Raw genomic sequence first — 23,258 nt, 5'->3', positions numbered from 1 at the left:
CAAGGAACATTTTCCAGGCCAGTGGATTTCTGCAGGCAGCTCCAGAACTGAACTAGTATTCAAACCTCTGGTCACATCAGAAGGTCGAAATCATAAAGCCTGTAGTTATAAAGAGCTCCCTCCCCTGCCAAGGTGCAGAGTTCTGTACATCCTAAAAGCAAATTAAAACAGAATAAAAAATTAAACATAACCTCTTGGAATGCAAACAGATAGAGAAGTACAGTAAGGAGCTCTGACATCAAGAATACAGAAACTGGCTCAGATGGTGACTGTGGACCCTTGGAAACGTCATTCTACAGAGGGAACACAGGATGGGCCAACAACTATGATCAGAGACTGGGATTCAGGTTGGATCACTTCCCACAACACTTTCCAAACAGGGAAATGAAAGCCCAGGATTCAGATTTTCAAAGTCAGAATTTCAATGGCAGTCGATTTGGAAGACAAGCTGACCAAAAACCTCCTTAACACTGGCTATAATTAGAAGACATATCAGCCAATTCTAACTATGAAAAGAAACTCCACAGCTTTTGAGAATATCCTTCTTAATTCTCACAACCTTGATCCATTGATGAGATATAACTGGGAAACCAACATACGGAGACAAAGTAAAACAGAGAATAGCAGCTGCATTAGTAGCAGCAAGGATTTTTCAGAGATCCAAGATGCTCTCTTCAACATCTCACCTTCTTTTTTTATAGCTACCATGGCTGTACCTGCTCAAGCACACTGTGCATGCCTAAGGATCAAATGGTAATGAAGGACAGACAAGCCTTTTAACCAAATTGGCTTGGCACTAGGTCTGAAATTTTTGCACAGCTCATTAGTGGTGACTTTTTATGGAAATGTATGCTGAAACAAAACCAAACGCATCTAACAACTACATGTTCTGCAAATAGATTCCTTGATTGAAAAGAAATGGCTCTCTATTATACGTGGAAAAAAAAAAGGAGCAAGCAAGAAAGAGAATTAAGGTTTTAGGAAAGAACCACCACAATGAGAGTCCTTCATAACGTACCCTCACACTGCTGTGCTGAGAGACTTCCAGGCACTCATTTTCCACACCTTTCACCTGTCCAGTCATGTACAGCAACCCGCAGGGCAGGCAAGTACATCTCAAGCACAAATAGCCCTCCATTTCCAAATGCCACGAAAGCAGAGGCAATATCAGTCTCACAAATTCTTTAGTGTTTTCTGCATTACTTCTATACACTATTCTCTAAAACAGGCTGATCAACAGAGCAGCTGTACTGTGAGGGGAACAGCAGTGGGACCTCCTTGACAGCAAAGTGTCCCCATATTGTAGCTGAGCAAGTGTCATTTGATATTTGTTTAAATGCTTAATACTGGGTCCTGTTTGCAAAGCATTAGCATTCCTGTTCTCCTGCATCTGCACTGATGGATCTCATTTGCATATGCAAATCAAATGCCAGTATGAGACACTTAATATTCCCTCAACTTCATTTAGTGCTGCAGCAACATGGGTCAATATCTCACTCCATCCTCTAGTATGTGGGGAGGGTTCTAGCTGAGTCAGCAAATGCTAATAAGCCTTGCTGCTTTCAAGTCTTAAAATCAATTAGTAGTATATTAAGGCAGACTCACTGGGAGCTCATTTAAGTAATAAAAATCTTTTGTATACCTAAAAAGAATAGGAAGGTTGACTCTTCCTTCCCCAGTTCCCCAGGGAATTGTTTTAATCTGAAGTCATAATGGGAAGCAATGCATCTGCCACAACGTTTACAGAAATGGGGAGCCACTCTGCCATTTTTGCTGGCTTCAGAGGGAAAGCAGTAAGGACACCCAAGAAAACCCCAGTCTTTAGTACAAGTTCTTCCCCTACCCTTGTTTGAACAATATTAACATACACAGACAGCAAGTGGAATTCGGAGCAGCATATCCACAGCCACCAACCCTCTGCCCTTGTATTCGTGACATTAATCCTATGCTGCAATGGCACCTCACTGCATTGACACCTGCAGAGCAGCAACTCCAGGCTGTCACAGCACTAAACATCCTACCAAGCAGCACAGGCTCTCCAGTACTAACAGCACAAGCTTCTGGGAACAAGCACCACCACGAGAAGCTGCATGATCAGCTTAGGCAAACAAATGGTCCAACAAAACCCCAGCCTGAGCCTCCCTGGCCTCATCCACCTACAGCAGATCCACTGAACCTGCCCCCCAAAAAAAACCCACATGCTCCAGGTTCGCTTCCCTACCCTGATGGGTGCTCAGCACCAGCAACACTCTGGAATTAAGTGACTGCACCAAGAAGATCCACTGAAATCAAAGCAAACCCAATTTACACCAGCCGAGGGGCTGGCCCAGTACCACACTGTGCACCGCTGTCAGTCACAGGCTCACACCCAACTGACAGCAGATGAAGCACAGAAAACTGATTGAAGTGGAGCTTTAAGGTATTTTCCCCTGACTCAGATACAGCTTCCACAAGTCATCAGGGCCCAGAGCTTGCTGCTTTGTTAAGCCAATGCTACAAATGGCACCAGCCACACAAGTACTTGACCTTGAGCACTCATGAGAGGCTCTCATTATTCAAAGCCAAACTGCACCTCAGCTGGCAACAGAGCTAACTTCAGGTTTATGCTCCAGGAGGTATTTGCACCTGAACACTCCCCTCACCTAAAGAAAAGAAGTGCCTGTTCATAAACAAGTGCAAGTATCCCTAGCCACACTTGCCAGGGAATCTCAGTGGCCAAGCACAGCCATTTACATTTATTTCTTCATCTTCTAATCAAGATTTCTGTTTTGAGCACCTGACTACCTGATGTAGCACCAAGCTCATAAACACTGCAATGGGCAAACACCTGGCTTATTTGCTTGGTTTTACTTCAGCAAATTTATTGGACATCATCTGCAAGTATCAGACTGAGCAGCACTTACACCAGTTCCTGCCAAGGCTGTGAAAAATAATTGAGTCACCACTGTCATGCCAATTTGCCATTCATTTCCCTTTCAAGGCTGAAAGGCCACTGATGACTGGAATATGCTTCTGACCATGAGAACAGTTTCCTCCATGGAACAAAAAGGAGTAAACAGATAACTGGAAATAAATAGCAAAATAGAGTTTACAAGCCAATTTTCTATTTCTCAGGTGGCTTTTTGCCCTTTACAAGTTGTTTATAAAACAACTGTTCTTGTCTAAACTACTATCAAATTCTGAAGTAGTCTTTTTTTTTTAACATCACAGCTAAGACACCAAAGGCATGTATTCACTGTCAAGCCAACACCAGTTCTTCCAGCGCTAGCACAGGCCAGTAGCAAAGGGGAGCAAGAAGCACTGGCAGGAACTCAGGCTAATTTGGGATATAAAGCCCAGTTGACTGATTTCGACCAGCCAGATACTTTACGATTTCTCTTATCAAGTTTGCATCCACCACTCCAAACATGTGACTGCACAGAACAGTTGACTGTGGCAAAATCCCTTGTTTCCAATATGCATATGGTACATTAAATGAAACAGTAGTTGCACATTGCAAACAGCTGATGACAAACGGGGACACAGCTACAGAGCTGAGATCTTGCAGAACAACTCCAAAGAGCAGCCATAAAAAAAATCTGAAACCACATGATAGGCAAACCAATTGCCAACCAAATTTTTTTACATTAGGTAGAAAACACTTAATTGGAGACAGCATCAATCCAATGCTATGCTTTAAATCTAATTATAAAACTACTTCTCTTTCAGACGCTACACTGTGTAAAACAATCCTGTCACTCAATATTATTGACAATGCTGCATTGCCTTACTGCTTATTTGGTATCTTGGTTTATCATGTAGTCCAAATACTAATACTTTGCAAACAAGAAGCAAATTAAAATGCACTGTGCTGACTGAATAGCTGCATGGTTTGGCATAGCTTTGACAGCACTCCACGCACGCACTCCTAAGTGCAGTGTTATGAACCCTAAAATGAGAGCAGCAAACACAGCGGTGCACAGCGTTCTCCTGCTCCTCACCTCCCCACCACGCTCCACAACAAAACCATGCCAGATGTTCCAGCACAGAGGAGCAGGAGGCAAAGCTGCTGCAGGGCTACGTTATCCTTCAGCTATTTATCATTAGACAGTGCCACTGCATCACTACCTCCCTCTCCAGCAAGACTCAAGCTTTTTCTACTTCCTTCCAGGTTTATTACTGCTTTACAGGCAGCAGTGACAATGAAACAGATAGCACCTAGTTTTTGTTCCTATTCTTTCTTTCAGGCATGATGTTCGTTATGATCAATCATGCTTTTTTAATCCCCATGTATTAAAATGGATTGGGACATTGCAGACATAAGAATACCAACACTCAAAACACGATCTGTGGAGTTCTTGCTTTGTTTCTAGAACAATCAGTTCTTTTACAGCCATTTGGAAACAGCAATGTGACTCAAAACAAGTCAACTCATCCACAAACCTGCTAAGATATAAATATTAACAATAAGATACAGTGACAATACGTATTATTAAGAAATGCATGAGGCCAGCACAGGCAATTTAGGATCTCAGCTGCTGATCTCTCTGGCTGGTTTGAATGCTCTAAGCAAGTTACTGCAGCAAAATAAACTAATATAACAATTTTGGTACATAGAATTAGATAAAAACTCCTGGGTCATCTGCTCCTGTCCTCTGCTATTTCACTGCTTCTCCATATGGTGGGCCTACATACAAAATATGGGTAATTTCTCTTTACAGCACTCCATGTAATTTGCAACAATCAGGATTTAAACTCTTCAAGAAGGTTTTTAGGTTTGCAGTTCCACAATACAAACAACAGAAGGGAAGTTTTCTAAAATTTAAATTAATTACAATTTTGAACAGATTAACTATAAAAAGAATAATATGTAACAGAGCACAGAAATCTTCACATTAATATTTTTATCATCAATTCAACACAATTCATTCCATCAGCACAGTTTCAGATGGGTAGAAGTATTAGAAGTTCGGGCTGCTGCTCCTGGATAGCAGCATAAAGTGCAGCCAGGTTTCCCTGCCTGCAAACAAGAGACAGCTGAAGGGATGCTGAAAGGAAGAAACCAACTCTGCATCTCTGCTGCAATCATCTGCTGTGAATGAGTTTAAAATAGTAATGAACATCTCAAAGTTACAGTGTTAAAACCTCTTGAAGACGAAGGGGCATTTTGAACCCACTGTTTCAGAGTGTTGGCACATTCAGAGAAACACCATTTTATGGCTTCCCATGCTGTTGTTCTCCATAGCTTTATCTCTACAGACTGAGGGCTACAAACTTTTTTTTTAATTAAAACTTTAATTCTTGAGCACAGCTCTTCAATAATGAAAAGTAATAGAGTGGATTCAGCATGCAGCTCTGGCCATTTATACATTTAGGAATCACTTCACCAGTTACAACCACCACTGAAGCAGAACATCAAACAGTACGGTCTAATGCTGCTCCAGCCCAGAAAAAGCAGAGCACTCCGTTCACCTGAAATTCAAAAGAAATTTTAAAACAATAAAATATTGTCTACGTGGGAAGACATCAGTATGCTAGACTCATTTTGCATTTAGCATCTTAATAACACTCAAATTTGGTACACGCCCTTTAATATTAACAGGCACCAAGCCACTCAGATTGTGTGCCTGGAGCTAAACAAAGCATCTGCAGAAGCAAACCAGCAATGACTGTAATCACATTCCTCATCCTAATATGAATTTTCTTTATTCTTTTTAAAGGAAACATGCAATGCCATCAGATTCACTACTAACTCAGTACTATCTGCTGACTCACCAAACCTACCTCCCATCACCATCACAGGATTTCCCAGGGACATCTCCCTTCCAAGCACTGACACCAGCATGACCCAAACTCAGCTTGTGAGATACAGGGGAGGAGGGAGCCAAAGCTAGATGTTTCCCAGGTCAGGACTGATACTAGAATTAGGAGGCATTGTAAACAAAAAACAAAAAGCCACTAAAGCAAAGGACATTAAGCACAGCAGATAAGGATGAAATGACAAAAACTGCAGGAGCAGTTGACTGAATAGGAAGTAAAGAACTATGTCTATTAAAACAGAAGAGTCCTACAAAGGTGTTGCACAGCCCTCGAAAGCTTTATGCCCCACACTCAACATGCCCAATACTAAGCAGACCAAAGTAAAAGCAGCTGTTGAAGAGTCGATACACTCTGGCATCCAGCTCCATGCATTCAACTGCAAGGCCATTTTGGTTTTGAACACATAAACCATCATTCAATCAGACAAATAAAGCAACATCAAACTTGCAGAAAAAAAAGGAGCCACAGAGCAAGGCTCAGAGCCTTCATCCTTCCCACTGCCACCAGAACAAGGGCTAATCTGTACTTTGCTGCAACTCAGGATTCACATTCATTTGTCTTGGTCTGAAAAAGGAAAAAAGCATCAAGCCAGTAAATTCACCAAGAACCCCGTATGCTTCAAATTATGATTTAGGTACTGAGAGAATTGGGACCCAGCTGGATGTTTAAATGAACCCAACATGGTGTTTGCTCACAAGGCAAATTGGCATAAAAAGCACATTCGCTTATGGCTTTAAAAATTTTAGCCTATTCACGTACTAGCCTGGCAGTTCTGAAATTTATTTACACAGATAGAGAATATGCTTTGCGCAGCCACTGGACAAGCATGAGTCACCACGTAACCACCGACCAGCCCACAGGGACAGCATGGCCACACATCACCTCTAGCAGGCTGCTGTTTTACCACCCTTTCACTGAAGTATCTCTTGAAACCTTAGAGACTCTTTAGTCCCTGGAACAGCTTTGACCCCCCAGTGTCAACTGCAAGCAGGCAGGACTGAAATCTAAACTATTAGGAACTTTCTTGAAGCCCAGTGAATCCAATCCAAACCATCAGAGCCCAAGTTTTACTCATAGCACAAGCAGATTAGAGCCAAATTTTCAGAAACTCTGGGAAGAGTTTCATATTAAAGACTCATTTTCAAAAGACAAAGGATTTGTGCATCCAAATTCCTCCACTCTGGTCTTTGAAAAATGGGATCACTATTTCCCAATTTATCAGAGGACTTCCAAAAAATGCACATTGCCCAAGGCCTTGGGGAATCCCTATTTTTTTTATTCCCCCCCCCTGCCCCAAGGACAGTGTTGGTCTTTATCATGATCAGAAGCTGGTTCGGAGAGTTATCATCTGTTTTTACAAAAATCTTGAATACTCTGTTTCCAAAGACAGAGAGAACTCAAACTGATCAATTTGTCTTCCATTAATGGGGCAACTGTTACTGTAAAGTCAAATGACAGATGGGAAAATGGAGAAATGAAGCAGTTTCACAACTTGTGCACGGTGTCAATACATCCACAGAGCAGCAGAGAATCAGGAAACCTCGTTCGGGTTTAGCAAAAGGAATGGTCAAAGAGGGACAGGAACCAGTTTTTAATTGTATTTTCTAAATATGTATGCACAACTCCACAAACAACCCTCTAAAGAATGAGATATTTGTGCTTGAGAAAGAGGAGGATATTTATTATGAAGGAAAACAGCACCATTTACTTGGGGCTGTTTCCCTCTGTATTTAAACACTTCTAATTTCTTAAAATAAGCAGTGTTCTTCTAGGCATAATTGTTTCTTTTCAATCAGGCACTTAGTGTTTGCAGCTATCAAATTTGTTGCAGCTGTAATCAAACATGATGTCTTGGGAAGGAAAATCTTCACCTACTGTTAAATCCTGCTGCATTACACAGCACTGCTTGTGCAGCAACGGAGTCCAGAGTCCAAAATGCCCTGGTTCTCCCCAGGGGTTTCTAACTGAACTTCGCTTCCGGGGAAAAAAAAATTAACATTAAAACTCTAAATATTACATAGATGAGGATTCCTAAAAAAAGTATTCAACATTATCACACCCCTCCTCTTTTATATAGCACTTTCATTGTTGGAACACAAACACCATGAATGAAAATATAATCCCATTTGAGAGAGAAACTGAGGCACAGTGCAAAACTGTGACTTGAGAACATCAATACAGCAGGACAGGGACAAAGTTAAAGTGAGAATCTAACTCCTTCCTGTTCCTACAAGAAGTCCACTGGACAACACTGTCGTAGCCACAGCAGGATAAGTCTCAAGTGAGAGCCCTGCGCCTTCTACAGACTTCTGCACTGTTTGAAGAATACATCTGGTTAGCGGACAATGGAAATATCAGCTATCTCCCTTGGGATATAGAAAAACCATTTTCAGTCTGCTGTGTTCCATGAACTCAGTCAGTCACTGGTCTTTTTTTCTGTGCTTCAGCTTCTCATCTTAGTGTTGCCTGTCCTCTTTTCTCCACTTGTTCTTTCGTCCGCATCCAGAGCGCAACACTCAGACCTTCACCTCCAAGGTCAGTGCAACTGGCACGCTGCAGCATTCTCCTCCTCAGCCCAGTCCGGCACAGCCAGCACTCGCCCCACTCGAAACCCCTGCGCAACCCGTCCTGTCCCAGGCAGCTACCGAAACACCCCCAATCTCAGCAGAACTTGTAACACACCGTCAGAGCAGAAAGAAGTTTTATGCGAGATCCTCAGGTCCTGACTGCTTGCCTAGTGTTTGATAAACACTCAGAGAGTCGGACCTGTACAGCCTTGAAAAGCAAAGTTTCATTAAGCTCACGAGCCTCAATGTTTTATAGCATTGCTCTCTAGTCAGGTAAAGAGCAGGTTCAGGTATCTTGCCTTAAATCCCTTTCTAGCTTTCATACCCTCAGGACAAACAAGGCAGCCAAGAGGTAATGGTTTACAAATAATAACATAATTTTATTTCATATCTACATTAGTAAACTAAAGAAACCTATTATTCATCATGAACTGTTATTAGCATTATTGAGGAAGTGATGTGGAATTTATATCAATTTTCCTCTTATTGTAAAAGACTTGCCCAATTTATTTTAAATGTCAACGTACTATGTATTCATCAGGTGTGCGGCAGTGATTGTAATTAATTTCACATTGTAGTCTAGGCATATGCCTTAATATTAGCTTCACACATCTTTCAGGGGAAGCAATAAATGGAAGCATTGGTCATTTTTGGTCATTAAGTCTTCAGGAGTATTTTTCACAAGATAAGACTGTCAAGATTCACATCCTAGTAAAATTCTAGCAGATTATTTATAGCCATCTCTGCTTTGAAATCCTCCTGCAATTGAAATGAAATGCAAGACTCCACAACAGCTGGTTAGGATTTTTGAGAAGAATAATTTAGTCACAAAAAGGAAAAAATCCCACAGTCTGAGGGTGAACACGGCTAATTGTGAAATCATGTTGAATTCAAGGGACAGTTTAACAGGAAAAAAACCCCAAACTTAAGGATGCTAAAAGCATGAAAGCACTTAATATTTTCTAAAGCTTATGTTCTGAAATGGAGCTGCATTAAGAACTGCTTACATTTAGTAAAAGGATCTCTTAAAAGTAAGAAGTTACCTTCAGATCAAAGTATTATATTTAAATGGAAATCAAATTTTCTCTTCTTTCAATTCAGCAAGAAAAAGCTGACAACTTTTCATTCCCAGTCATCCTGCAATGGTTGCCCCCATTTCTTTTTCCAGATCATCCACTTAACAGTTATTTGTGCTGATCTAGTCATGTCTCCTCTCTCAAACTGTGATATTGCTGTGGGTTTTCCCACGTTCACAACGCCATGCAGTAGCTCCTGAATGCTGTGTGTGCATTCGTGAATGCAAGTTCATAGCAGCACGTATGACAAGGAGCCATTATGACCTTTGTTTTGCAGCTTGGAAGCTGGGAACCCAGACTACATGGACCAACATGAGATTGTGCAGAACCATCTGCGCCGCAGCTGGGAACAGAAGCCAGATCTCTGAAGTGTGACCTGGTGCCTTAAACCCAGAGATGCTGCATCCCCAGCAGCATTATCCTCAGTCACAATCGTGTCCGCTCCTTGAGAGATGGCTGGGCTGGGGAGGAGAACATCAGCCTTTGTTTGCTCTCAACACTGTCTTCCACAGCAGAAGAATGAATACAACACCCCTACTATTGACTGAGCTTTGAAACAGTATTTGGCATCTAGAGAAAAATCACAACAAACAGTAAGAGATCAGAGAACATGAAGAATCAGACAATAAAAGCAGACAGAAACAAGCTGGCAACACATACCAAACCTAAATGAAGAAAGCTGAGGAAGTCAGACAGTGAGGAAAAGAGGATTAAGGAAGATCTAGCAGCAAGGCACAATAACATATAATGAAGTCAGAAAACTGTGAGGTCAAGAAGGAAGCAGCACAGCAGCCCCTGAGCTGGCTATTCCTCAAATCCACTGCCACCTCTGGCACTTGCCGTACCTGGAGCTTGAAAAAAGCTTTGCAGAATTTCAGAAACTCACTCTACCTATCTGTTCTTAAAGCATTTACCAAACCTAAATGAAGAAAGCTGAGGAAGTCAGACAGTGAGGAAAAGAGGATTAACTAGCAGCTAGCAGCAAGGCACAATAACATATAATGAAGTCAGAAAACTGTGAGGTCAAGCAGCACAGCAGCCCCTGAGCTGGCTATTCCTCAAATCCACTGCCACCTCTGGCACTTGCCGTACCTGGAGCTTGAAAAAAGCTTTGCAGAATTTCAGAAACTCACTCTACCTATCTGTTCTTAAAGCATTTCTAAATATTCTCATAGTGGAAACATTTTTTTTTAACAGATTCTGCCACCACTGCACACAAGCCCTCCCTTTTTTAGCCAGTGAAATATATAGCTAAGCTGTGTGTCCTGAAACAAGGAGAAATGAAGAAATATATACAGGTATGAGCAGGAGATGTCTGTGCCGTTTTCAAGAAACTGCTCGTAAGAGATCTTATCATGCAGGCATCATACTGACTAGATAAGCTAGGAAGATGTTAACTTAGATAAAAGCCAAGCTCAATTTATGTATTTCCCAGAGGGTCAGGGTAGAGCAGATGTCAGTGTAAGCACGATGTTTTTGTGTCACTTTGATGCCTCCAACTACGTACTTTCTTCCTGTCCTCCTTTAAAAAGTTCCTGAGATCTTTTGTTCCAGTTTTAAAATTCTGTTTCTTTTGGTGCATTTCCCAGCAATTGCTTAAAGGGAGGAGAATAATGAACATGCTTTGATAGCAGATCATAAAGGAGCCATTTACTGCAAGGACTCTGATGCATTGTTCTGTCTTTAAACATGAATTATTGAATCACAGGCTATTCACCGAGTCATAGATTACCACTGAACTGAAACAGCATTACAGCAGCAGCACATCCCTTTGATCAAAAAACACACTTATCTCCTCCTTTAGTCTTAGTTAACAACAATCCAAACAGCAAGCAAGTAGCTTGTTTTGAGGCAGGCTCAGAGCAGCACGTTTAGAAAGCCTGCCCCTCTCCCTCTCAAAATGAAGCTTTCATTTACACCAATGCTCCGTGTCACTCAGTGGCTCAGCTTAAGTTTTAAGCACATTTCTTTTTTTCCCCCGGAGATGCCCTCAGTTACCTGCTTTAAAGCCTCCTAATCACCAGTCAAATAAACTTCAGATAATTTAAAATATACGTGACTAAAAGGCAGCCCTGGAACAAGCCTTTGTACAAGATTACCTGCTGCATCAAGGTAATAAGAAAAACATTAAGAAGCATGCAAGTAACTAACTAAATGCCAAAAAAATGAACTCAATGTCAAGAAGTACAAAAACAGCTACGTGTCCTCTACCACACAATTTGGGAGCAAGGTACTGTCATGTCTACTAGACACAGTGATTGACATATGTTCTAGCAGAGATTCTGCAAACGGGCAACGGGATCTGCCTTTCCTCACCACACTGCTGTGCTCACCTGTCCCGACAGCCGCCACACACCACCAGCATCCCCAGCAGGCACTTACCCTGTCAATAAACAGAGCATGGTCTCCGACCGAGATGAACTTCAACACCGTTGCCTAGCCATACTGAACACCTGCTAACACACCGATCACTTCAAGACTAAAAAACATCTTAGTGCCACTGCTGCCTCAAGGCAGAGCAAAGGTTTTAATCAGAAATTAGAGGGCATTTAAACAGAGTCCTCCTGAACCTGAACAAGCGTCAAGTGCAGAAAACATTGAGAGACTACAACATCATCTCAATGAAGGCATCTGTTTGGTTTAATGTATTGGGTAATTGTCAGGTAAGACTCATTACCAAAAATTGTCATTAAGGCTGAGAACTTCTAAGGACTCCAAAGAAAAACATTTACAGGGATAGAAACAACATTCTAGGTTCAATAATAAACATAAATGTATCTCAAATTTTAACATGGTTAATTTGTCATTTACCCAGCAGTACCAGCTCATATTGCAATCATGACCTGCCTTCTACTATAAACAGTTCTTTCATATACCTGATGACTTCTACCATCCAAGATTTTCTGAAGCTACCAAGCCTTCACATACAATCCTTCACCTCCACAACCACCAAACACCGCACATTATTTATGACAAGAGACACAGGCGGTGAATTTAAACACTTGGGGAAGAAGGTGCAGGGAAAAGAAAAACAACAAATAAGTGAAGAAAACGTAACGGAAAAAATGCACTAATGTCCGAGCATCCTATACACTGCTCTGCAGTGCCCACTGTCTCAACTGTAAATCCCAGTGGCTACATGGGGCACTGCGCTTGCCGTAACCCTGCAGATTCCACTGTCAAACCCCACATTACCCTTCCTTCTCAGTCATTCTAGCTTTGCTGTTAGAGTGAGCTTTTAAAGACATTTTGAGCACAGATGCTGAGAGGAAAAAACACATTACACTTGGAAGGAATCAGCAATTTGAATTCTGAAAAAATGGATCAAATTATGCAAGAACCAGGCACTCCCGTCTTGGATTAAGTGTCTGCATATGTATATATCCTGGTATAAACTCTGCACCTTAGTTTCACATCCTACCATAAGCCAAATGCGGATACAATTCAAGACAATTACTGAACTGGGCAGACTTACCTTCATAGTTTGCCTGGAAGCCTTGAGCACTGACCGCATAATCACTCACAAGCCACAAGGACAGCACAACCCCTGTACTCACAATAGGAGAAGGCAGCTGGAAACCCGTTAACCTGGAAGAGATCAATAGGAAGGTTACACTCACCATTTCTGCCCTTGACCTGCTAGTAAATTGAGAGCGGGGCAGCTGCCACTTTGGCCAATACACCACAGCCAGAAGTAGGGAGCTTCAGAGCTAAAGAAAACAGACTGGTGCAGCTTGAATTTAATAGCTGTTCAGCAAATGCTGGGCAAACTCATCCTGGGCTTTTAACACCTTCTGGCTTACCAGAATAGCTACTAATGTATTTCTTCATTGACTATATTTTAAGCCAGTCTATCTGCTTCACACCTTGTTCACTAACATCATCTGCTCTGCAGCGCCCTGCTAACCCCAGCTCTGATCTCGGAGCAGTCACTGAGCCCTTCAGAATAACTTTCCCCATCTATAAAAACAGGAGCAATATTTAAGGTTGCTGAGTGAGCCCAAGACATTATTCAATAATGCTTATAACACATTTTGAGAACCTTGGCGTAAAAACATTAGATAAGGGTGTGAAGCATTATACAAACTGCATTAAATTGAACACAATCTAAAATAGTAGAAGACAGCAGGCAAGAAAGCGTTGTTACCAATTAAAGCCCATCAGGGTGGCTATTCAGAGTATTTGTTCTGTAGTTTTACAGTGGATAAGTTTTGAAGTTTCTAGGAACCCTAGAAACCCCCACCCAACTGCACCTGCAAGAACAATCCCAAGGATAGCACTTTTCATCCTACATCCTAATATATAATATGTACCACAGTGAAGATTGTGATGGTTAACACCTCTTTACTCACTGAGGAAATCAAAGCCCACAGACACGAAATTGTTTGCACAAGATGATCTAGTAGATGTACCGTAGGAACTGCCTAGAATACAGACATGCCGACAAGTCAGAGTAGAAACAGCTATATAAAAAGGTGACTAGTGAATAGCCCAAAGACAGCATTGCAGAAACCCATAGCCCCGGTGTCTTGCCCTCCCCTGGCTTTCCTTGCAGGCTTAGTGCTAAATGACAACTGTTGATTTTATTACAAAAGTCTGTTTGGTAACATTTTAAACTGGCATTATTAGATCCCAAACACTATACTCCTAATACTGTGTTGACAGAGCCCAAAAACAGCTAATGTACATTTCTCACAGACCATTACAGTTTTATAACTTATAAGCCTTCTCCTTACACTTGGCTAAGGTGATTTACATAATAGATTTACATAAGGAACATTTGTTTTAAAGCAATCTCATTAGATTCTTGCTTGCCATAATCAAGGACAGAAATTCCGATGCAACCCCCATTGCCTGATAACTGTCCTAAAACCAGACTTTTACAAAGCTGCAGAAGCAGCAGTAACTGAAGGAACTTGCTGCCACACGACATCATTCAAGATCAAGAGTATTCAAGCTGGATCACAAGGACACAAGTAGCACAAGATAAACAGGCTATGGTAAAAAAGAAAGTTTAAAGCTTCTTACACACATACTCGGAGGTCTATCCCACATCCTCTTATAGAGCAGCTAAGTCTTTCTTACGGAGAGGGCAAAAGATCACTCGTGATACAAAGCACTCTGACCCCTTAAGAAATACCTGTAAGTATATATTTGATTCAGAGTATTTCCTCTCCTCATATATTATATGGAATGAAAAAAGCACCCATAGAATAAAATCAGATCTTTAATTTTGGGGGCCACCATCCTCTCTCTGACCATGGGGTCAGGTACTAGTACACTGCAATTTCCACTCCAGGCATTTTCTCCCTAAAGTTGCCACCAGCTCCCCGTCAACTTCCAGAGACAGTGAGTGAGCTTCCCTGCTGTTCTTACTCTGGCTCTAATTTAGTAAACCTAAATATTATTTCAAACAGATTGAACTCTGACTAATGAAAGCTGACATGCTCTGCCCAAGAACCTTATTAAAGCAAAATTTCCAGTTATCAGCAAAGTTTACATAGTTGCCAGCCAGTGATGGCAGTCAAGTTTGAATGTCAGCAAAGAAGTACTTACCCGCTCTCAGCATAAAATCCATTGTCTGTACAAGCTGGAAAAACAATTGCTCCTGTTTATTAGAAATAAAAGGTTCCAGGATTTTTACAGATTCAAGATAGTTTTACTGTGCACAGAACTGAGGAAGAGTGCCACAGTTTTTACTAATATATTTTACAGTTTCATTAAAATGGCTTATTAAAACCTTCACGCACTAAAAAAATCCAGGAAACGCATGGACCAGTTTTAATAAAAACATGCAATGGACAGCAGAACCTGTCCATTTTTCTTCTTCTAATCACCACACAGTGTTTTACCATTATCTAGGAATTAGTTAACAGCAGTCTGTGCTTTTTATATCCAAAGTAGATCTGTTCTCTCTGAACTAAGCTTTTTGCATCATAGATTCTGTTCACAGTCTATGTACTGGGAGGACCCCACTCTACAGATGTTGCTTTTAATTCAGGGCAACATTTACATGTCTGCTTACCTGCAAGCAGGTGCACATATCCCATAGGAGTCAGTGAGAATTAAGTGCTACCTAAAACATTGCCCTTAAGCATGTGTTTGTATTTTCTAGTTACAGGGCCTTAAAAGAAAAGGATGGCCTATGCATAAGGGCATGAAATTGTAAAAGAGGGTTTGTTCTCAGTCTTTCTACAGATTCCACGTTGACTGAAGAGACAATTTTCATGGGAACCTCTGGGCTTCCTAGACCTCTAAAAATTAGTAAACCTAACCATCTCGCCAGGCCCTTAACTTCAGATATTCATTTGTGTCTGTCTAGTGTCCCTGGAGCAAACAGAAGAAAATGGGCTGCCTGACAGCACAAAAGGTGACCAAACAGTCCCCCCCACTTCAGATCAAACAGCCTTTCTGCCCACAAAAGATGGAGTGCCCCCATTAGTGCTAAAACTAAACTTATTCAGAAGGAAGCAGGTAATACTGCTTCAATAAGAAAAATATCTATATAGTAAACTCCTACCCTCTATGCCACTGATTTCCATAACTCCTGCAGTGAAAATCTGCACTAGAAACAAGATGAAATTCGTCCTGTTCCTCACTGGAGGCAGCTGCAGTCAAAATAAAAGTTACTCCTCCTCTTAAGCCTTCAACCAACACACACAATTGAAAATTTTCCCTTCTTTTGATGTCTTCATCTCCTCCAAGCAAGAGCACAGGCAAGATCCTCTTGAAGAAACAATGATTTAACAAGGCCAGTGCACAAATCACTCCTGTAAGACCTCAGCACTCCTGTTCTAAAGACCCAGAAACAGCCAAGCTTGGCAGGACGCCCTGCCTTGTTTTGACCTGGCTGGTAAACTGTCCTCATGCCTTCCTCCCTAAATCTGCAGCTCAGGCAAATTTAAAGCATGAGGATCAACATGATGGCAGACAGAATATGAAATAATTCCCCAATGGCCTCATGCACAAAACAGTAATGCTGACATCACTGTTATTTAATGTAGCAATAAAAAAATATATACACTAACAAGAAAGAAAAGCAAACTCTGTTCCTTGTTTTTATTAAGGACCATAACAAGAAGGTGAGGGCAGTAATAACAGCACAAATAATCATCTTCCATTTCTTCTCTGGCCAAATGGATTATTGAGTGATTATCCCCTTAAGTTGCTTGGAGCCAACACTGATTGTGCAAGATTTTCAATGTGTTTTTCATTGGCTTAATTCTGCTCCTACTGTGAGGAACCAAACTAAACCAGTGCCAGAAATACCACTTCATAAGCTTGCCCTTGCTTCACAGTATGGCAAAAATCAATATACCAAAACAAATCAACACAGAAATCCTCCACTCTATTTGCATCCTCCTTCATTCTTTGCCTCAGGTTTGCCACAGACATCACAAATATTTCTCGTGCATGACTCTCCATTAGCAGCAGAACAGCAAAATCTGCTTCACAGAACAGCTTTGCTAGAACCAACGTCAGTAAAAACTAGCTGCTGTTGCAACCACCACCTCTTTACAGGTTCTCCGCAGTGCCATGAGCACTGACGCCCCTCCGCATGCCAGTGGCTGCTAAGGCTGAAGGCCTGGACCATACACTGGGGTCTGGTTGTGCTGCTCTCCACTCCTCACAGAGCCCAACCGACCATCTAGCCTCTGCGACATATCACCATCTTCCCTAATGCCATGAAGTCCCTCCCCAGTGGGAAATTGTCCTATCAACCTATGAAAGGCGTTGAGCACCAAAGATGCACTGACTGCTCTGCTCAGCAGGTTCAACTCGCAGTTGAACACGTCTTTTGCCCTAGAAAAAGAACAGTCAGCCAAGGACAGCCCACATCTCAGTCCCTTTGCAAATGGCTCTCACCTCCATCTGTTGCATATTATACTGTTCCACTGTATCAAGTACAACTGTATCATATACTGTGACGCAGGCTCCCATCTTGGAGTGCAGGTGCCATAATTAAAACAGAGCACATTCTTTTTCTGGTAGGATGCCCACCATCAGCTCAGCCTGCAATCAAAATAGTTATTGCAGCTGGCAATCCAACAGCCTTTAAAGCATAAATGCTAGAGAAATGTCTCAGAACATCTAATGAAAACACAATGGATTGCATCGTTTAACCCAGCATTAAATTACACTACACCATACTTCAGTGATTTTTTCCCGCGTGTAATTTAAAGGCACCTATTAAAGAAAATTTCCCATCAAATGAACCACTCTCTTCACTATATACAGTTTAACTGACATGGTTCTGTAAGCGCTAGTCTGACACCCCTGCGCTATCCCAGGACAATATTTAAGCTAAGTCAGGTGTAAGGCACCATGTTGAGAAAACAACAGCTCAGAGTGAGAGCTGCCCTTTGGAAAACAGTCTGGAATGAGCAGGTGAGTTGTCTTTCACACTGTGTGCCCAGCTAACAAGGCAGCAGTCAACCTGAAGCCATTTGAAAGGTGCATTCATGAAGTATTCAACTAATCCATTATCAACTGGGGCCAACAGAAAGAGCGCAATAACTTCCAACTGACTTTGAATCAAGTTTTGTATGCCTTATTCAGCCAGACAGCTGGCTCTGTCCATTCCTCACACAGCAATGAGGAAACTCACTAGCTCCAATGAGAGGCTAAATACATGTTCAGTCTTTCCTCTGAAAAATGGGTATGAGTGATTTTAATTAACATTTGCAACTTTCTCAATCTCGATGAAAAGGATGTGTAAGCATTGTACTCCAGCTGCTGCAGGGAGAACACCTTCAGAAATACATACATATGTACGTTTAAAAATTAAAGTCTTAGGGAAAACTGGAACCCCAGCCACATGCAAAGTCAGTGGTCACTCAGAGATGTCCTCCTCAAGGCTGCTTCATGGAATGTATGCCAAGAATAAAAGAACAAAAGCAGAGATCAGGGAATTTACCCACAGCAATCCATCCCATCTCAGATCTCATTACAGGTAACATTTTTTTCTTTAAAGACACAATTGCTGGTGGGTGTAGGGTAAAGTAGTCTATGGGGGCAAAAACCATCTTGTCATTCCTATCAATAACTTAGTTTTAGAAATCATCTTTGATCCTGAAGGAGTTTAATGTTTCCTCCAAATCATGGGCCAAATCCCAAGAGAATCACCCTGCATTTCAAATACTACTTTACAAAGCTGGCAAAAACGCGAAGCATAGATGCCCTAGGCACAAGGACTTCAATATGTGCAGCAAAACTGAAGCTGACAGGCCTTTGTTTCTCACATATCATTGTCTGCAAGATTCAGCGCTAGCCCTGCCTCCAGGAGGGCTTTCCACGCCACCACTCTGCGGCCCAGCCAGTAACCTGCTCCAGAGTCATGATGGCTCCTACAGCTCCTCTTCCCCGGCACCCAGCACTTCTCTGCCTGGCTCATCCCCTGCAGCTCGCCCGTAGGCTGCTGCCGCCTCGGCCCCTTTCACGCATCTGATCCCTTCTATTTTCAGCCACAACTGTGCAAATCTTTTCCCCCATTTTCAGTAAGTGTGGATGAAAGACGCCTGAGGAGACAGCTGACTCTCTGCTAGCATTTCCTCAGGCTTGTCTGGTTCAGAGTTTTTTCCCCACAGTGGTTGTGAGTTTTTCTCCCTTACTCTCTGTATTACCTTATTAAAGAAACAAGCAATTACAATGAGATGTTAGCTTGATTTTTTTTTTTAAGCCATATTGACAGAATAACTGGTACCATAACGTTCTCATTAATCATCAATAAAACAAGCAGAGCATAATATGAGAACACTTCCAGCTAATGCAGAATACAGACATTTAAAAGCCATTTCTGTCTGCAAGGCAGAACTCACTGGTGTTACTTAGACAGTTGTCCTTTAATTTTGATGCCTGTAAGGCTGAAATGATGCTCTGGACCAAAAAAGTCTCAGCCAGCCTAAAAGGATACTGTAATGACATAAGAAAACCAGTATCAGTTCATATTTGGATTTATTCAACTTGTTGGAATGATTTATGCTCAAAACCAAGCTGCTTTTATTTGAGTCAAGCTACAAACAGATCCTGAACAAGTATCTTCAGAGGCATGTTGCAAGCAGCAACTCCTCGTGTATTCTCTGTTCATATTTCACCAAGCAACTCCAAGCTACTTTGCTGCCAACCAACACCACATGTCCCATTTTATTCCATGCTACTTTCCAACCATCCCCTCCGCTGAGCTGGATGATAATTACATTGCTTCTAAACTAATATAATCCATTGGCTCTGACATACATTACTAAATATTTTTCTTATCAAGACAGCAACAAGCATTAAGGAAAAAAAGCTTTCTCTGTCCCTTAAACTCACTCATGATGACATATACTACACCTACATTTTTTTCCAGAAAGTTAATCTAGCACTTTGCAAACAGTTCTCAATTTAACATCATACAATCAAAACCCCATGTGCCAGCAGGACTTAGGAATCAACTGCACTTTCTTCCCTTCTCCAAGCCAAGTATAATTCATCAAGCCACAAGAGTCCTTTGCTTACCTCTGACACTGACAAAGGCTTCATTAACTAACACAGTCTCTAGGGACAGTCACAGGGCTCAAATTCCGGCCTGGATGGATTTCTTTGCTCATTTAAAATGGGGTTTGGGTCAATTCCCACTAGAAAAGTGTTATTCATAGAGCCTAAAGCCAGCACAGCCATCTCAAACATGAGGCCTTTGTGGCTCAAGCTGGGAACAGGTACTAAGCATCAAATTTCAATAAATTTAATTTTCCATACAATGCAATAGAGTAGGAAGACCATGGACTTGGGATTTATTTTATTATTTTTATCCTGTCCCTTCCATGCTCATTTTTCCTGTACTTTCTCAGGTAGCAGTGAGATGCAAGCAGATCTCTGACAAAATTTGGCAACTATATTCTCTGACTTGTTATTACAAACCAAAAAAGAAGAACACCAATTCACAGAAAAGTTCACCAAATTTTAGTAACCTCCTGGCAAATCTGAGCTGATATTCTGAATAAACAAAGACAAGTTTGGATATAAACCAAGTGAAGCTCAGCGGTGTCAATTCAAAACTTGGCAGTTTTAGGTTATTTCTGGCTTCCTCAAAAAAAAAAATCAGGGGTGTGAAATCCACTAAATGGGAAAAATAAGGTCTCAGAACCCCCTGCAAATCACACAAGGCTTATTGCTAAATGCAATGCAACTGGTGAACAACAAGAAAGCATTACCATACTGGAGGTGTTGCAAATACCCCAATATTCACACCAGCCCTTTAGTGACATTAACTCTTCTGCTGCATGCTGTGCAAAAAGTGTCCTACAGCCTGAAGAACTTTAAATGTAAACAGACATGAATGTTCAAAACAGCTTTAAATGCAAGAAAGGCAGAGTAAACATAGAAGTTCTCAGGCCAGCAGCATTCTGAACAGAAGTGCCACTTTAACTCATTCGAGCTTGTTCAGCTGGGAGGCAGCTTTTGAAACCACAATGCTGGAAGTCGCAACTCCATGGCTACGCTCTCAGGTATGCCACTAGCCTGCTAAAAGATTTTAGGCAATCCTCTGAACCCCGAGTTCCTTCTGCACCCCAGTCCCTGCCACATACAAGCCTGACCACCCGCAAGTCGTGCAGGGATGCTTAGAAGCCTCAATGAGAACATACGGAGATTCCCAGATGAAAGGCACCAAGCATTAGATTCATGGCAAGCACGTACTGTGGGACTGAAGATAAGATATAAACTACCATTAGTTTCAAATGCTGTTGTAGGTGACACAATCAAGCAAAAACTTTAATTATGGCTTTGTTAGTATATGTGCATACTACACATGCATCCCTGTTCCTCTTGTTTTCTCTATCTGAATTCTCAAGCAGCTAAAGCTATACAACTGTAAAGAGCCAAAGCTGACATGCAGAGTGAATCCAGGTCTCATCTGCCAAGTCTGTGCATCCCTTTTATTCTTTATGTATACAAAATCAGGATTTGAGCTAGACTTTAGTCATCAGCACTGAGAGAGTCCTTACTTCCCGCAAGTGAATATTAAGCCGCAGCATCAGGCAAGCACTGCTCTGCCTACACGATCCTGGGACAGCCAGCTTAGATCCATCTGGGGGATTTCCACAAACTGCAGTCCCACTTCCCACCACAATATAGGTGTGCCTACGCTAATTCCTTAAGATTTTAATTTATAACAGCACATAATAAAACAAAATTTTTTGGCAACAGATGAGAAGGAAACAGTAGAAATTCACTTTCTATAAAGAATTAAAAAAAAAGCGCCCAAATGGAACAAAAACAATGCAAGTTGTCCTCCATAGCCAGTGCAGTCAAAAAAAGTAGGTTAATAAGAAATTTGATTTTTAGAAAATATGTTGTATGATGAAAAAAATGAAACAAATCCCATTGTTCCCACCGATGAAGACTTATCCAAAAAGACTAATATTGATTCATGTCATATCTAATTCTTTATTCACTTGCACCTTGTGCGAATGCTGAATATTGAGCAGAAATGGGAGAAAAATGTTGCTAACTGCTAACGTTCAGCAGGAGAGCCCAGTAATGCACAAAGCACCAGAGGTAAAAAGCCCTGGGTTGGAATCCAGCAGCACCAGAGGTACTGCTTGCCCTGGTGCTAGTCACTTCTTTCTGTTTCCATGCTCCTCCTTTGCCACAACTGGGAACAACTCAAGTGAGAGGATGTCTTGCCATGCACCTGGGTAGCTAAAGGGCCCAATTTCAATAGCTAAAAAAATGTTATATAAAAATGCTAGAACCACAGAATTTCACACATCAATATACACACAGATCAGTGACAACATGACTATCAAACAGTTCAAATGAAAATATTTATCTCCTTCCTAAACCTTTTATTCCAGTATAGCAGCTCTAATCAGCTGTAAGCCTAAATATTATAAAAAAATCATTAGAGATATAAGGACAATTACTGCATCTTTGGACAGCAGAAGCCTTTATGTTTTCCAAACAGCTACAAAATTGCAAACAGACAATTACATTCTTTATTAAGAAAAAGGACCAGACTTCAGCAGTTGCTCTTGCAGCACACCAAAATCCAAGCCTGAGTAGTCTAAAAGGAGCCGGGCCACCCTCTGCCACCCAACAGGAGCATAATGAATTAGAGTCACCCTGCACTGAAGATTTGTCAATTTTCTGTTTGCGACTGCAAATACCAGCACTCCACAATTTCACTGTATCTTCAATGATCTCATAAGATCGTATCATCTCCTGCAGACTTTCATTAATTCTGATAAAAGGGAAATATACACTGTCTAAAGAGGTGCTTTGCCTGAGAAACTCTCAAGGTCAGACTTTACAGATACAAAAACTTCTTGACCTAAAGATTCACTGCATTCAAAAGATAACATGAAAGTGCATACATTTTTCCTCCCTTCAAGGAAAATAGATTAAAAGGCATAGCTGTGAACTTTATCTGTTTTGTACTTCGATTCTCCTTCCCCACCCTAGCATACAGACCCTCCCACTGGGGGCTTTTAAGCATTTTACAAATTTACCTTGCGAAAATAAAACATTATGTCATTTTACAGATGGGAAAACTTGAGAGAAGTAATTTGCCCAATGCCACTGAGCAGAGCGGCTGCTGGGCTCAGAACAGGACTAAGACATACATCCGACTTCTGTGCTGGAGGGATCACCAGCACACCTCAGTGCTCTGCCAGTGCCGCTTTTATCACCACCCCTGCACATCCATCGCTTTGCTGCATTGCTCACGGCATCCTCTTCATGGGAGACCAACACTAATTATCAGTGAAGAAAGTGGCCGTCTTGATGCTAACGGATGTCAATATCTATTGACTAAAAGTGAAATTATTTTTGAAGA

At 41.5% G+C, this 23,258-nt stretch overlaps 1 protein-coding gene across 1 annotated transcript in view; it reads right to left on the bottom strand.

Annotated features, from left to right (window-relative positions):
• CSMD2 (CUB and Sushi multiple domains 2) overlaps nucleotides 1-23,258 on the bottom strand; it is a 310,684-nt gene that overhangs the window by 251,302 nt on the left and 36,124 nt on the right. Inside the window, exon 3 of the mRNA XM_009284828.2 lies at nucleotides 12,918-13,030. Coding sequence (XP_009283103.2) covers nucleotides 12,918-13,030 — 113 coding nt within the window. The remainder of the gene's footprint in view (nucleotides 1-12,917; nucleotides 13,031-23,258) is intronic.

This window comes from Aptenodytes forsteri, unplaced genomic scaffold (genome assembly GCF_000699145.1).
Source record: "Aptenodytes forsteri isolate BGI_AS27 unplaced genomic scaffold, ASM69914v1 Scaffold7, whole genome shotgun sequence".
NCBI classification, from domain to species: domain Eukaryota; kingdom Metazoa; phylum Chordata; class Aves; order Sphenisciformes; family Spheniscidae; genus Aptenodytes; species Aptenodytes forsteri.
The sequence above is the reverse complement of the archived record's forward strand: the minus strand, read 5'-3'. Positions and strand labels throughout refer to the sequence as shown.